The 16,384-nt window shown below is 35.4% G+C and overlaps 1 protein-coding gene across 1 annotated transcript; it reads right to left on the bottom strand.

The window, feature by feature from the left end:
- Window positions 1-3,039: 3,039 nt before the first annotated feature.
- On the bottom strand, window positions 3,040-3,699 carry LOC120196552. The gene is made up of 2 exons (XM_039198337.1): window positions 3,347-3,699; window positions 3,040-3,205 (listed from the first exon to the last, which is right to left on the bottom strand). Exons 1-2 carry the CDS (start codon window positions 3,697-3,699, stop codon window positions 3,040-3,042), a joined length of 519 nt encoding a protein of 172 aa, XP_039054268.1.
- Window positions 3,700-16,384: the final 12,685 nt, after the last annotated feature.

Genomic DNA, 16,384 nt, shown 5'->3' with positions numbered 1-16,384 from the left:
AACTGTCTTTTAAAACCTTTATATCATATGTTTTCAAAACCATTTTTAAAAACTATATTTTATATGTTTTCAAAAAATATTTTTGAAAACTATACTATATATCTTCAAAAACTATATATATTGGATATTTTTGAAATTATTATATATATATTATTATATATACTAAATAAGCCCTTTGAAGTCCCGAACGAAAATGGGTATCTAAAGCTGCCCCTCTTTGCCCATTATTGTGTAATGAAAATATGACAAAGACAAAAGGACACAAATTTTCGTTCAGTATAAGTGGGCTTGAAAGCAAGTATGTTCATGTGAGGGTTGTCGATCTCGGAGTTTAAAATTTGACTCAATATTGCAGTCAAAACTTTTATCAACTATCCTCTGATGCGGAGTTAAGATTGCGGGTGACTCCTTCATCATAAAGTTGAGTCTATCTTGAGATGTCTTTGAATACGATATATTTTTTCATGAAATTGAGTCAATCGAGCACCTCGAGATATCCTTCGATGTGAAGTTGAAATCTAACTCGATGTATGGAGTAGGCAGAAAATCTTCGTCTTCTTCTTCAAGCCCAATACCCTTCGTTGTGAAGTTGGAATTTGACTAAATGGCCTTAGTTGAGGGATAGTTCTTCCTTGTTATATATTACTCATTCGTTGTGAAGTTAAGTCAATCTATTGGGGACGATATCTTTTAAAGTGAAGTTGAAATCGTGGGTGACTCCTCCATCGTGAAGTTGAGTCTCGATTGAATATATTTGCCTTGGGACAGACATCCTTCATTGTGAAGTGGAAATCCAACTTGGATAGGTTGTATTGTTTTTAATCTTGAGCTTTCTCCGAGTTCAATATTCTTGAAAAAAAAAACAAATCTGCAAAATTATGCATATATGTGGTGCTATGGATGTAATGTTCTTATGTATGCCTAAAATGAATATGTAATATATGTTATTTTAGGGTTTAGAGAGAAATTGCAATCTCTTGCTGTCATGTCGGATGACTCTTGATTCTTGAATCTTGAATTCCTGATCGTTGATCTTGGATTCATCAATGGTCTTTGATCTGATATACACTCTGGGAACTTGCAAAAAGAAGTTTTACTTCTAGTCTTGATTTAGACAATGCCTTTTTATTTTCAAAGAACTAGCCTTCAAGTCATTATTTCGATTATGGTGCAAGAACCTTTATTAGCTTCCTGGCACCTGTATTTTCAGGAAATCTTTGTGCAGTAATACGCAATGATCTTTTCGAGAAAGTGAATAAATTATTCTTATTTAAATTCAATGGAAGATACTTCAAAAGAATTAATTTTCATTTCTAGAAACAACAATATTTATTTATGAGGGTGAAAATGAATACATGGCAAACATTCTAAAAAGCCAAGATATATAGGAATACAAGTACATGCCCTAAATCTTGATAATGCAAACGCTTTTGAACTGGTGCACTGTTAAGTGACTTTTGAGTGTAGCTTTTGTCAAGGGGACTTCGAAGATGTGACAATGTTTGGAAGAGCACATAGTTCCCCCCAAATTACTAAATTTCCTATAGATTTGAACGTCACGATGTTTTATTGCCTTGATCCGAGACCTTCCTATGCGTGAATCCTGGATCGTTATCCAAGTTGCCCTTCTCAGGTTTTCAACTTGGATACTCCCTTGGTTTCAAGATGCCCTTTGTGAGCTTTCATCTTGGATCCATCTTATTTTTTTTGTTTTTTCATTTTTTTCAAATTTAGAGCGCCCTTTCAGATTTTCACTCTAATTTTTTTTTTTAATTTCAACTTAGGGCACCCTTATGGGTTTTCACCTTAAGCGAAATATTTCTTCACTGCGTCATAATTAACGGGATTAGGTAATTCAGGCATGTCCATTTCAGTCAAGATCAGATCTTTTAGCATCCACTTTCCTCTGAAGTCTTTTTAGATTGGCCAGATCTTTTTCAGTACAAGATCTCCTTCATGGAATACTCTGGGGCGCAAATTCTTATTGTGTGCTTGGATCATTCGTCTTTGTTAAAGTTGACCATGGTGAATAGCTTTCAACCTTTTTTCTTCTATTAGGTTTAATTGATCATATCGAGTTTGCATCCATTCTGTATCATCAAGTTTAACTTCTGAAAAAACCTGGACCGACGGGATCTCCACCTCAATGGGAAATACTACCTTCATCTCAAATGCTAATGAAAATGGGGTTACCCCAATCGAAGTTCGTACCAAAGTTCGATAAGCGAACAAAGAAAAAGATAATTTCTCGTGCCAATCCTTGTATGTCTTATACGTTTTCTCCACTATTTTCTTGATATTTTTGTTTTCTTCTTCTACCACTCCATTCATCTTCGGTCTATAAGTAGTAGAGTTGTGATGCTTTATGTTAAATTATTCACAAGTAGCATACATCATCTTGTTGTTCAAGTTTGTTGCATTATCGGTACTGATTCTTTCAGGTAAACCATACCGACATATGATCTCCTTTTTCAAGAACTTGTAAATAGTGGACTGAGTGACACTGGCATATGATGCATCTTCCACCCATTTGGTAAAATAGTCAATTGCTACAAGAATGAACCGATAACCATTTGAAGCTTTTGGATGGATTTGTCCAATGAAATCCATGCCCTACATAGGAAAGGACCATGGTGCCATCAACACGTGAAGAGGGTGAGGTGGAACATTTATTTTATCCCCATAGATTTGACACTTATGACATCTTCTAGCATAGTTGATGCAGTCACTCTCCAATGTGGACCAAAAGTATCCACATCTCATAACTTGTTTTTCCATCATATTTCCATTTGCATGTGTTCCACGAACTACATCATGTACTTCCTCTATTATTATGTTTTCTTCTTCTGTATCTACACATCTTAACAAGACTTGATCATGGTTTTTCTTTTACAAGAATTCTCCATCAAGAAAATATCCGGCCGTCGTACTTTTGATTGTTCTTTTGTCAACTTCGATGGCTTATTCTACATAGCTTTGATTCTTAAAGTATTGCAGAATGTCGTGGTACCAAGGTTTGGTATCTTTTATCCTTTTGATTTAGTAACAATGAGTTGGGTATTCATATGACTGCATGTCAGATTCCCCGCCAGCTTTAAATACTGCTACCAAGGTAGCTAAGGCATCGGTCATTTGGTTTTCTCCTATATGCACATAGTGGAAAGTGACTTCGTCAAACTTTTTGAGTAGATCTAATACAAGCTTTCTGTATTACAACAGTTTAACATCTTTCATCTCCCACTCTCCTCGGAGTTGATAGATCACTAAGGAAAAATCTCCATATACCCGCAAAGTCTTTATATTTTGTCCAATAACAGCTCAAATCCATAAAAAACAATCTTCATACTCTGTCATGTTATTAGTGCTGTCAAAGTTCAATCTGCTAGTGAAAGGGTAATGATTTTCTTCAAGTGAAACCATTATAGCCCCAATGACGTGTCCTAATGCATTTGACGCACCATCAAAATGTATTTTCCAGGAATCACATGTGGAAGTACTTATTTCTTCTAGAGATATGGCCATCAAATCTTCATCTGAGAAATCAAAGTCCAGTGGCTCGTAATTTTCAGAAGCTCTGCTTGCCAAGAAGTTCGATATGGCACTTCCCTTTATAGCCTTTTGACTTACGTATTCAATGTCAAATTTTGATAATAGCATCTTCCATCGGGCTAATATTCCAGAGAGAGTAGGCACACCCATCATGTATTTTAGCGGATCTAACTTGGAAATCAACCAAGTGGTATGGTACAACATGTATTGTTTGAGCCTTCGTGTAGGCCAGACTAAAGCGTATCAAACTTTTTCAATAGGTGGATGTCTAACATCGCAATCGGTGAACTTCTTGCTTAAGTAGAAAATATCTCTTTTTTTCTTCCAGACTCATCATGTTAGCCAAAGACACGTCCTATTGAATTCTTAAAGATGGATAAATAGAGAAATAGAGGTTTGCCCGGGATGGGAGACATTAAGACATGAGTGCGAGACAAATACTCTTTTATTTTCTCAAATTCAGTCTGACAGTCCTCATCCCATGTTCCATAATTGCTCTTTCGAATAAGACAGAAAATTGGATCACATTTGTCTATCAACTGTGATATGAACTGGGCGATGTAGTTTAGTCAACCCAGAAAACCTCTAACTTCTTTCTGGGTTCGTATCTGAATGGCCTTGACTTTGTCTAGATCAACCTTAATACCCTTTTTGCTAACAATGAAACCTAATAGCTTTCCAGATGTTACTCCGAAGCTATATTTGTTGGGATTCAGTCTCAACTAGAACTTTCTCAATCTTTGGAAGAGTTTTCTCATATTATCAACATGTTCATCTTCAGTTTCTGCCTTGACAATCATGTCATTGACATAAACTTCAATCTCTTTATGCATCATGTCATGAAATAAGGTCACCATAGCTCTTTGGTATATTGCCCCAGCATTCTTTAACCCAAAGGGCATCACCTTGTAACAAAATGTACCCCACATTGTGATAAATGTGGTTTTATCCATGTCATCTGGATGCATTTTAATCTGGTTGTATCATGAGAATCCGTCCATGAATTAGAAGAAAACATTTCCCGCCGTGTTGTCCACTAGAGTGTTTATATGTGGAAAGGGGAAGTTATCTTTAGGATTTGCCTTATTGAGGTCTCAGTAATTGACGCACATGTGCACTTTCTCATTCTTTTTTGGCACCGACACTATGTTAGCCACCCATTCTGGATACTTGGCTACTTAAAGAAAGCCATCATCAAACTTTTTCTTGACTTCCTATTTTATTTTAAAGAGCATTTTAGGTATCATCTGCTTTAGTTTTTGTTGTACATGTTTGCATTCTGGTTTGATGGGAAGTTTGTGGACTACTATATCCGTATATAGCCCAGGCATATCTTGATACGACCATGCAAACATATCTTTGTGTTCCTGAAGCAAGTCTATCAATCTTTGCCTTGTTTCCAATGAAAGTGTCATGCCAATTTTAACTTCCTTCTTTTCCTCTTCCGTGCCCAAATTCAAGACCTCGATTTTCTCCTCATGTGGAACTTTTTGTATGTCATCTTTCTCCACAATTCTTAATAATTTAGAAGGTAAGTTGCACTCTTCTTCATTGTCACATTCATCAATTTCCCCAAGATAACTGAGCTGCTCAAAATCCACCTCTGTGTCAGAATTATCATTATCTGCATCATTAATATCTGAGGACCTGAAAGGGAAAGGAGAAGAGAAATGTGTATATGCGGGAGGAAAGTATTCCAAATGGAAATGAAAAAAATTAAATACGAAATAAAGAAAGAAAAATAAGGAATAAATGTTTGTCGGAAAAGAAACTGTATCTTTTATTGAAATATGAATAAAAGCAATTTATTAGCCCTTACAAAAGATCACCTATTGCCCCGAGTATAGTTAAATATGGAAAGTGTGAGTATTACTCTGAAAGATATTTGAAAACCACAGGTAGTTCTTCAGTAGTCCAGTTGTTAAGCAGAAAGTGGACGGATCCTAGTCCTATCACTGTCGTCAATGTCATCTGTTGTTATGACATTGATGCTCAAGTCATTCAAACCTTCTTCTATATCAGGTAAGGCTATCATTTATTCTTCCTCAAATGCATAACCACCAAACATGAATGTGTTGTGAAGAGTAGGAAAAGACATCGACTCTCTTTTAATTTTCTCTCTAATCAATCTTGCCCTTCTTCTGTCTTGGCACTTCTGAATCTCTTTTTCCTTTGTTCATGACTAGGTTGAAATCTGAGTCTGAACTGGTCTAGCTTAACAATAAGAAAGACGGGTCTAACTCTTCCTTGTAAATAACTCCCAAAACCTCTTCCTATCTTTTCACCTCTTTCCAAAGTTTGCTTGATTTCCATCTTGGTGCATTCCGAGAGTCTGGGTTTGGAAATCTTTCCCCTTTCAGCCACAAATGTAGCATTAACAAATTCCAAAGAGCAGAATGAACACTCTAAGGCTTCCTCATTTATATCTATGTATGGGGCGTCAATGGTCATACTCACCACTATATTCTATTCAACATTAATGATTATCATAGTTTCATCGATGAAAAACTTGACTTTTTGGTGCAGTATTGATGGTACTACCCAGCTTGATGGATCCACGGCCTTCCCAGAAGGCAGTTGTAAGAAGACATAATGTCCATCACTAGGAACTCTATATTATAAATGGCAGGCCCAATGGTAAATGGTACCTTAATTTTGCTGAACACTTCTCACTTTATCCCATCGAATGCTCAAACCACACTCTGGCATGTTCTCATGTGGGAAGTATCCATTGGTATACTTTTCAGAGTAACCAAAGGCATCACATTAAGGGTAGATCAATTGTCAATTAACATACTTGACAAGGCGTACCCCTTGCAATAAGTGGTGATGTGTAATGCTTTAGCTCGACCTGATCCTCCAGATGGAATCTCATCATTAGAAAATAAGATGAGATTATCAACTTGGATGTTGTTAACCAGTCGATCCATCTTGTTGACCGGTATATCTTTTGGCACAAGTGTCTGATTTAAGACTTTCAAAAGTGCCTCTTTGTATGCCTCTGCAATTAGAAACAGTGCCAACATTGAAATACGTGTTAACAGGCTATGTAATTATTCCATGATGTTGTACTCACTATTTGTTAGAAATTCCAGGGACTCCACAGCCTCTTCTTCCTTTATTGGCTCGTTTACTGCTAGCACGTCCTCTTTAAATGGCTCAAGTGGTCTTTGGGGTAAGTTAGACTTTTAGGAGTAGTACTTCTCAACAATATGCCCCACTTCGTTGACATCTTCCTTCAACGTGCTTACTTGACATTCATACTTCCAAGGCACTTGTTTGTTATTCTTGTAAGGAAAAGATCTTGGTGCCACTATCACCACCTTTTCATGTGCTTTATCTGCTACCTTTACTTTAGGGATGATTACCAAATGATAACCCATATCATATCCTCTTTCGGATGAATCTACGGTCACAAAAATATCATTTTCTAGAGTGTCCTGAACTTTCTCGTAGAATTCCAGCTCATTAATATCCATCATGAGCTGGATTAAAGCTTTAAACTCTGAACAATCTTGCACATCATGTCCTTATTCATTGTTGTAACAACAATTGTTACAATCTTCACATTCTGGTGTTTTAGAATGTGGTGAAAGGAATCCTTCTTTTACCATCTTCATCCATACCCAGTCTAGTGGAGACGTTATTTTATAAACACTTGTTTTGACCCTCTTACTCATCTCTTTGACAATTACATTAACTCCACTTTTTTGGTGGTTAGGCAGAGGGTTCTGTGCAACGTTGGGTGAATCTGAATTATTGAAATAGATCCAGTTCCTGTTGTGCATCTGTTGTATTATTCTTTTGAAGGTGAGGCAGTTCTCGATGGCATGTCTCGGAACTCCACCATGATATTCATAATATGAATTTCCATCATACCACTTGGGGTATGGGGGCTTTAAAGGTTCCACTAGATAAGGTGACACCACGTCCACGTCGAAGAGTTGTTGATAGAGTTCCTTATAAGTCATGGGAATAGGATTGAAATGTTCCCTCTTTCTTTTTTTCCTTGGTTCTCCTAAGTCTTGTTTAGAAGTACTTGTCGGTGCAACTACAATTGGTTTTGAATTACATACCGTAACACATTTGATAGTATTGAAAGCATTGACGTTATTGATCTCTCATTCTCTTTTCTTTATAGGATATCTTCTGCTAGACTCACATCCTTCAAATTTTCCTTGCTTAATGGTCGTTTCCACCATCTCCCAGGCCATAACCAAATCAAAGAAGTTTTCGAACATAATGGCAACTAAATGCCCGAAGTAAGGGCCTTCAAGGTATGTACAAAGAGCTTCCTTGTGTCTTTTCATCCAATGACAAATGAACTTACACAACCAAATCCCTTCATCATTGTGCATACTATTGGAAACTTTCGTTATGCTTCTTTTCCATGCCCTGTACCATAACACGATCCGGCCTCATATTGTTTATGTGCTTGTACTATTCCAAGAATGACTTGGCGAGATCTTTCCATGTTCAGATGTGTGAGCGGTTTAACTTATTGTACCACATGATAGCTGAACCTGACAAACTCTCCTGGAAGCAGTGAATCAGGAGTTGGTCATTTCCTACGTATCCTGTCATCTTTCGATAAAATATGATAATGTGAGTTGAAGGACAACTGTTCCCATCGAACTTTTCGAAGTCTGGGACTTTAAATTTTGGAAGAAGAATCAAATCTAGGACTAGGCTTAACTCTAAAACATCAACTCCATAATAGTCGTTGTTACCTTTAACTGTATTCATCTGGTCCTCCAACTGCTTGATATTTTCCTCCATTTTCTTTGCCTTGTCATCTTCATCGAAATTCAATATATGGTAGTCGTCTGAATTATTCTGAGGATTGGATATAGAAGTCTGTACTTTTACAGTAGACAAGGCTTGTGCTTTCGCAGTGGATGAGTCCCCTTGAAGTCCTGGTAGGATTCCCGGTGAGATAACCACCTGCGAGGTAGGTGGAACAGTTACTCCTTCATATGCCTTGCATTGGGAGTGCTTTTCTGATTCAAGCCAGATAACTTTGTAATCATTTGATCGACCAAAGATTTTTGGGTTTTAGTGATCGATTCCAGAGTGCTTTGATTATTCTGACTTATTTTTTCTTCAAGCTCCCTTTGTAACCTCATCATGTTCTCTTCGAGTTGAGTAATCTTAGCTTCCGTTTTCTTCTTCTTTGAACGAGTATTATGAGGATGAGGTGTGTTCAATGCTTAGGGTAGTATGTCCAGTATTTGTTCCTTTTTTTATGAGACATTTTCTGTTAGTTAATGTGAACGTAAAGAAATGAAAAGAAAAATTACAATACAAAATATGTAAAAATGCATGATGATGAAATTTTTTAGGCACTGATCCAAAAATGAGTATGTTATTATAAATATTTTTTATTGGGATAAAAGTGTTATTTCTAAGAGATTAAAAAACAAATCAAAGGTACATTCTGACTAAGTCCTCTAGACATCGAACAACTACTAATATGTTGACAAGTCTTCTTCCTTCATCTGTCACCGGCTGAATACTTTGTCGGACTACTCCATATTCTCTTGCCAAAGCGTGAATGTAATACCCCAAAAATTCAGATAATGATCAAAATGAAAATTTTGAAATTTTGATGGTCAAAGTAGAAAATTGGGAAAAAGTTTAGGGAATTAAGTGATAAATTTCCTAAAAAGAATTTTATTCCATAAATAGATAATTTACTCTTGAGAGTGGGGTTTTATAGAAATCATATTGTTGGATTTGGAATTTTAGTAAAGAAAAATTAGGAAGGGTTAAAGCCGGTAAGGAATCGATAATTTCATATCAAATTGGAATTTTACAAAAATTTAAAGGATGTTATAAAATGGTTGGAAATATTATTTTAATAATTTAGACTAGAGAAATTTGGTTTGGAAATGTGCATTTTTTCAGATTTGACCGAAACAGTGGAATTTAGTGACTAAAACACAAGTTTTGATTTCGAAAATGAAAGTCAAAATAATTCAGCTTTGACTTTGAAATATGATAAGGATGAGTTGTCATTGTTTTATGGTGAATAAGAAGATTCATTAATGGTGATTTGGTCTTATCCCAATTAAATGAATATTATATTCATTTATAGTGGAATATAATTTAAACAAAGATTAATTGCACCCAACATTTCATCCAAATTGCTCATCTTCTTCTCCAAAGTTGCGTGGGTTTTCTCCTAAAGTAAGAGAAATCTTCAATTCAATTTTCAAGCAATTTCCTTCGGATTTTGAGTATGTTGAAAATAGAAAATTGTTATATGCGAAAAACGCTATCATTTGGTACCAATATTGCATGATAATATTGTTAGTGTTCAAGTTCATCTTGAGTTGATGAAGGGATGTTGATTTCTTGTGTTTTATGGGTTATGAAGAGTTAAGTGATTTTAAAGAATTGGTTGTAAGAATTGATGAAGAACCTAAGGATGAGGCTAAAGAAAACAATTTATATTTTGAAATTAGCAGTGGGTTTGAAAATTCACCAGAAATTATATAAAAATAATTTTGAGGTTTTTTTTATATATTTGTGTTTATATATCGATCTAGTTTTGTTTAAAATAAATGAGGATCAATTTCAAGGTGTATACAAAAAGATATGAATTTTTCACTAAGGAAAGGTAAAAAAAATCGGACAGTAGATTCTGCAAAACAGATTCTGTTGGTCAACTTTGAAAATTCACCATAAATTGTACAGAATGAATTAGAAGGAATTCTTTATATGGATAGATTCATATTCGAGTATAGGTTTCAACGGAATAAACGGAATTAAATTCTAGTGTGTATATGAATACAGAATACTGATTCTTTAAAGGTAGTGCGAGTTGTCTGAATATGAAAAATTGATGGGTTGTTGTGTAAGTGTTTTATAATTGATGTACTATGCTGGAAATTGCTGTTTTGGAATTTAAATGAGTGTTAGATGTGAAATATGACTATTTTGGAAGTTTGCAAAGTTTGGTGATTTAAGTACAACATTTGAATAGTTGGGGTACTAAATGTAATTATGCTTTTGTCAAAGCATTTGAATGGTAATAATTTCAATGATGGAATTATTGGTATTAAGAATCTAAGTGATAAAATAGTGAAGGACCATTTTGTGTAAATTGGAAAAGTTGGTTCCAATGTTAAAAGAAATTATTAAGAGCTAAGTATTTTGATAGAGAATGAGTTTCAAATATATTATGGAGTTATTTTGGGATATGTTTATGTTAGTACAATACTAACATATGTATTATTATGAATTTGTGATTTATACAGATCATGATTGATTTGCGATTGAAGCAAGTCAAGTATAAAAAGGGTTTATTGTGGAACATAGTGAGGCTCATATTTTGGAAATTTTAAAGTGTCAAGGTAAGTGCAATACATGCATGACATTATACATGGATGTTTTATACATCATCAGGAAGACTTGTGATAAGTCGACCTTGTTTAAATCAACATGATATTATGTCATATTTTTATAAGTTGACATGACATTGATATGTCAAAGTATGAAACTAAAATGCATTGATCACTGATTGTTGCATATGATGTTATCATGAACATATATGATTTTTATCATAAATGTTATTTCGGGTATGAACTGTCCAATGTTAAATATTGATAATATAATTTGTCATGGATGGATCAAATATAATAGACTGTACGCCCAAGTAAGTCATTAAGGGACAGGGTATAGTTGGCATGCCATAGAGTCCAGCAGCAAGCTGCATATGGGATACACTAAAGGATACCTAGTGTATATGGTGGGCACGACCTTATGTGTCATACGGGACTGTACTTAAGGATACCAAGTACAGATGGTGAACACGACCTTATGTGTCATACGGATTAGCACTACGGTGCTTATATTTTACTTGTGTACTCAAGGTCCTCAGGGTTATATATTGGGCTATTGTCTATGGTAAATGGTCTATGGTATATGGTTTATTGCTTAATAAATGGTAAGAATGAAAATAAGCTCACGAGCTTATGGAATAATGGCAAGTATATGGGTAAAATAGGCTTACGAGCTTATGGTATTAAATGGTAAGTATATTGGTAAAATAAGCTTACGAGCTTATGGGATAAATGGTAAGACATTTTTATCTTATTTTGATCATGAAAAAATATTGGATATGTTGGTGACATGATTTTTTGCCATTTTGAATTTAACCTTGAAATTCATGCATGAATTGTATTGCATTGTTTATTGTTTTAAATTGCCTTACTAAGTTTATACTTAGCGTGTGATGATTTTCACGCGTAGGTAAAAAGCCAGTAGTGGAATAAAGAGTTCAAAGTGACATCAAGCATCGAGGAGTATATTTCAATATCAGTAAGACATCCTGTGATGGAATTTGACTTAGATAGTGGCATGTAATTTGATAATGTTAAATTGGTTTTGTTGAATTAAATGGTTTATGGAACAATTTGGTAACTTGATAGTGATGAAAGGTTAATTTTTATGAGTTTTATATGTAATTTTCAAAAATTACTGTAGTAGTTACTGTAGCAATGAAAAGTACCCACGTTTTAAGAAAATTTCCAAAATGCTTAAGGGGTACCGATTCCCTGCTACAGGAACCGATACCCTCACTGTTCACTATTTATAAAAAAATCTTTTGAATTAAATTTGTTATAATGAAACATAATTTATATGATATGATATTTTTATAATATCAATTACCATTTTAAGAAAATAAATTTTAAATTGCTTTAGAAATGGTAATGGTTTTTACAAATTCGGGTGACATCTATAATCTGTAAAGGTAAAATTATACGGGTTATGGGTGTTACAGTGTAAGTGATGTGTCGTTTTCTGTACTTGCTCTAAGAAGTCTTGAATGACCATATCTCTGGCTTTCACCCTTTGCTGAGCCTGTTCCCAAAGGAAACGTCATTGGAGTTCACCATCGAAAGGGACTATTTGAAGCTCGTTTGCTTGTTTCTTAAATTTATCCACAATGGCCTCCAATTTAGCTATGATTTTGCCATCTTGTTCTTGTTGTCTTTGAAGAGACATCTATAGATTAGCTACCTTAGTTATCAACCATTTGTTCTGGTGTTGGCTTTCTAACAAACGTCTTTTGGAAGTCTTTAGATGTTCTTTCAGTGTCTCTTTTTCATCTTGTCCTTCGAACTTCCTTTTCAGGATAATGGCTTCACCTTTCCAGTATTCGAAAGATCTTTTCATACTAGAGTTGTTCTGAACTTGCTCCAGATACCCTTTTCTCAAGTCTTCCAACTCAAAACAAACTTTCTTCTTTTCATTCTCTAGCCTATCTACTCGATCCTTTTGAGTATCGACATCTAACTTCCATTGGAATCTTTCGGCCTCAAGTTCCCTTAGCCTTTGTTTCAGCTCCTCTTTTTTAGCTTCAAATTCTTTCTTTGATATCTCCAATTCAGAGGGAACTGGTTTAAGATGTTCTTCCATGGTCTGAGTGTCTTCATGATCTGGTATAGGAATGATGTCATTCTTCCTTAGCTTCCGCCATTCCAAATAATCTGGAGTAAGGATATCTTTAGCAGCCACAATATCCATACGAAATATCTTCTTCCATGACTCAGCTGCATCTTTGACCTTCTTCTTGTAGTTATCCTCATGGTATGTGAATTTTGATTCAAATATTTCATGTGTAGTTGGGACAAAATGACGTGCCTCATACTGCCGAAGTGCTAAAAGTGGAGAATACTCAACTCCTCCCCATAATCCAAGTAATATTATGATTTCTGAGTCTCCACATCAATAAAGGATGCCACTATGGGTTAACCAAGGGGATCTCCAGTCAATGCAGCTATCTTGAAGGTGCATGAATAACTTTACCCATTTTTCTTTCGGGATGTCTTCTTGTCAATTTAGTGTAAGGAATTCCTCTAAACGAGAGTAAGTGATGTTGAATCGATGGTAAGAAATCCTGTCAGTCTTCCAAACGTAACTATGGATCCAGACTTGAATAAGCTGTGTGTACCCTATAAATATTCATCCCTCAATCTTTCTACAATGGTTCAGTGAACGAAAAGTTTCAGCTAATATTGTTAGCGTAGGGTTCACTCACTTAGGTAGTTGTTCGAACAGTTCCACCATAGCCGCCTCGATGTTTCCCAAAGTTTTTGGGAAGATAACCAAGTCATAGAGACCTAGTGCGAAAAGGTCTATCATCTTCCATTCATCTGGATGATTCTTCATTAATTGCTTGATATGGGTCCAAGCAATTCGTTCTCCTTTACCCTTGTGTTGAATCTGGTCAGTTACCCATTTTTCATCTACCCCTGCAACCTTTGCTAACCCATTCTTGAATGACTAACTTTTGATGTACTTGGTGTAGACCCGGTCCATTCTGATTCCTTTCATAATGTAGTAAAGTGGTATACTCTTCAATTGTGGGCACCATGTCTTCTTGATTGAATGTAAAACAGATGTACCCCAGATTCCAAAATTGCACTAAGGCTTGAATTAGGGACTCATCTATCTTGACATAGAGTAGCAGAGTTATATCACCATACTGTTGACAAAATCTCTATTTCTGGTCGCTTTTCCAGCTGTTCCAAATGCTCGCAATTCTTAAACATCGTTCTGTTTGAGGCTGACAAAAGCATAACTAACTAGGTCTGACACATAATTACCTTGTAGATTGTCTCCCTTTTCTTTCTGAGTGTTTTCTGACCATAGTCGAACCTCTGCATTTTTCACCTCTTGCATTACAACCCCTTTTTCCATTAATGCAAATTATTTGTGTTTAACGAACACTTTTTGTGGATCAACACCTCTTTAAATGATGCAAATGAAAAAAAATAAAAGAGAACAACAAATTAGAAGGAAACAAGTTAGTAAGATGAAAATAATAATAATAATAATAATAATGAAAATAAAAAATTCCTACCCCACATGATATCTAACCCACATGCTTTTATTCTTACTCGGACATGATTTCTATCCCGCATGTTAAGTTTTGAGCAAGTCCTAACCGCATATATTTCTAGTTCACAAGCTTTGAACATAAAATAAAACAGGAAATAACACAAGAATCTTATGTTTTGAAATGGAGTTTTAGGGTGGGCTCTAATTCCTTACAGTCTCTCGGTTTAACTTCTAAAAAAGGTAACCAAGTTCTCCTTGCTGGTGCCCCCTTGGGCTTGCCAGACCCTCAGTCATAAGCCCATTACAAGCTTATGTGGACCAAGTTAAACTCGAGAGGTCATATTCCCTTATTTCTGTATGAAGAATAAATTCTCATGAAGGCGTCGCTTTCACCTCCACTTATGAAAAGGGTTGAAGCTTGGGTATAAAGCCTGAGAGAAATTTTAAAAAGCTGAAATCATTAAAATTTGATGTGATGGATCCGCCCCCGATAATTTAAAATTAGGTTAATCGGATACCTTAATTTACCATTTTACATGATCTGCGCTTTTACCATAATTGAATCGGATTCGGGAGTCGATTACAGTCAGGGAAGGATTAACACCATTGTACTGCCCTTTCGGTACCAATTTAATTTCTTGGTTGTCTTAATTACGAAAATTAAAAGTTAAATTAAAATTTGAAATTCAATTTGAATTACTTACCTATGATCAATTAAAATTGTCCTAAAAAGAAAAAAAATAAAGTTAAAAAAATAAAATAAACAAAAACAAAGAGTTAGTATTAAGATTGAAATAAAGTAAATAAAAATAAGTAAATTAAAGGACTAAAAGAAAATTCAAATTAAAGAGCATTAAATTGGAAAGATTTAAAAGTTAAGGATTTAATTGATGTTAATTGAAAGCTGCAAGGGAAAAAATGCAAGTTAGGAGGCCAATTTACAAAATATAAGAAATATAAACAGGGACTAAATTGAATTAATTTGAAATTCAAGGGTAAATTTACAATAGGTGACCAAAATGAACTACGCATCGAACCTTCAGGGACTGTAGAAATAATTTAACTATTTCCTAATTGCATAATGACTCTCCCTATAAATAGCCCTTGAAACCCAAAAATCATTCATTTTCACTAATTTCCCAAAATCAAAACCCTCTCCCTTCTCTCTAAACTCTCTCTCCACTTCCCAACAGGCCTATGGCCGGTCGTCCTCCGGTGGAGCCCTACTACAGCCAGCCTCTGGTGGCCGGAAAACCTAAAACTACCCAAAATATTCTTCTCTAAGCCCCGAACCCAAAATCAAATCCAAAATAGCTTAAAAACAACCACAATGACGTAGATCTAAAAGTAAAACTTTCGGGTTTTACCTTTTTGCGAAGCTTTTCACTCTCCTGGCAGTCATTCTCCTTCTGACGCTAGACCGACGATTACTTCAACATTGTTTTTTTCTTTTGTTTTTGTTTGACTTTACTATGCTCTCTATTTGTATTTTGGTTGATGTTTTCGGGTGTCCTCTTCGATTTGTTTTTCTGTATGGTTGTTGTGATTTCTCTTGTGTTTTTCCGATGAATCATATAGGTATATAGCCCCTCGTTGGGGTTGTTTTCCCTCTAAACCAGTGATGGGTTAGTCCCGATTTTTGTGGGATTTTGGGTTGTTGCTGCACGTTGGGTTATGGCCAATTTTTCGGCGTTGGTTGCTGAGCAAGGGGGAGATTTCCTCCAATTTTCTCCCTGATTTTCGACCTTACTGGTGCGTGGCCTCCATGCGCACCACTGCCGGCTACTTGGTCTTCCTTGTGCGGTGCCTATGTTATTTTAGGGTTTATGAAACCCTAATTGTTTTAGGTTAGGTCAGACCCTCTTTTCCTTTGCTCGATTCTCACCGGGTTTGCTGGGTCAGGCTACCCGATTGGGCTTTAGATTTGGACTATTCTGGAACCGGATTGGACCTAAAAAATTAAATAAATAAATAAAAATAAAAC

Source organism: Hibiscus syriacus, unplaced genomic scaffold (assembly GCF_006381635.1).
Source record: "Hibiscus syriacus cultivar Baekdansim isolate YM2019G1 unplaced genomic scaffold, ASM638163v2 tig00117034_pilon, whole genome shotgun sequence".
Classification (NCBI taxonomy): Eukaryota; Viridiplantae; Streptophyta; class Magnoliopsida; order Malvales; family Malvaceae; genus Hibiscus; species Hibiscus syriacus.
Note: the sequence above shows the minus strand (reverse complement) of the source record. Positions and strands in the feature narration are given on the sequence as shown.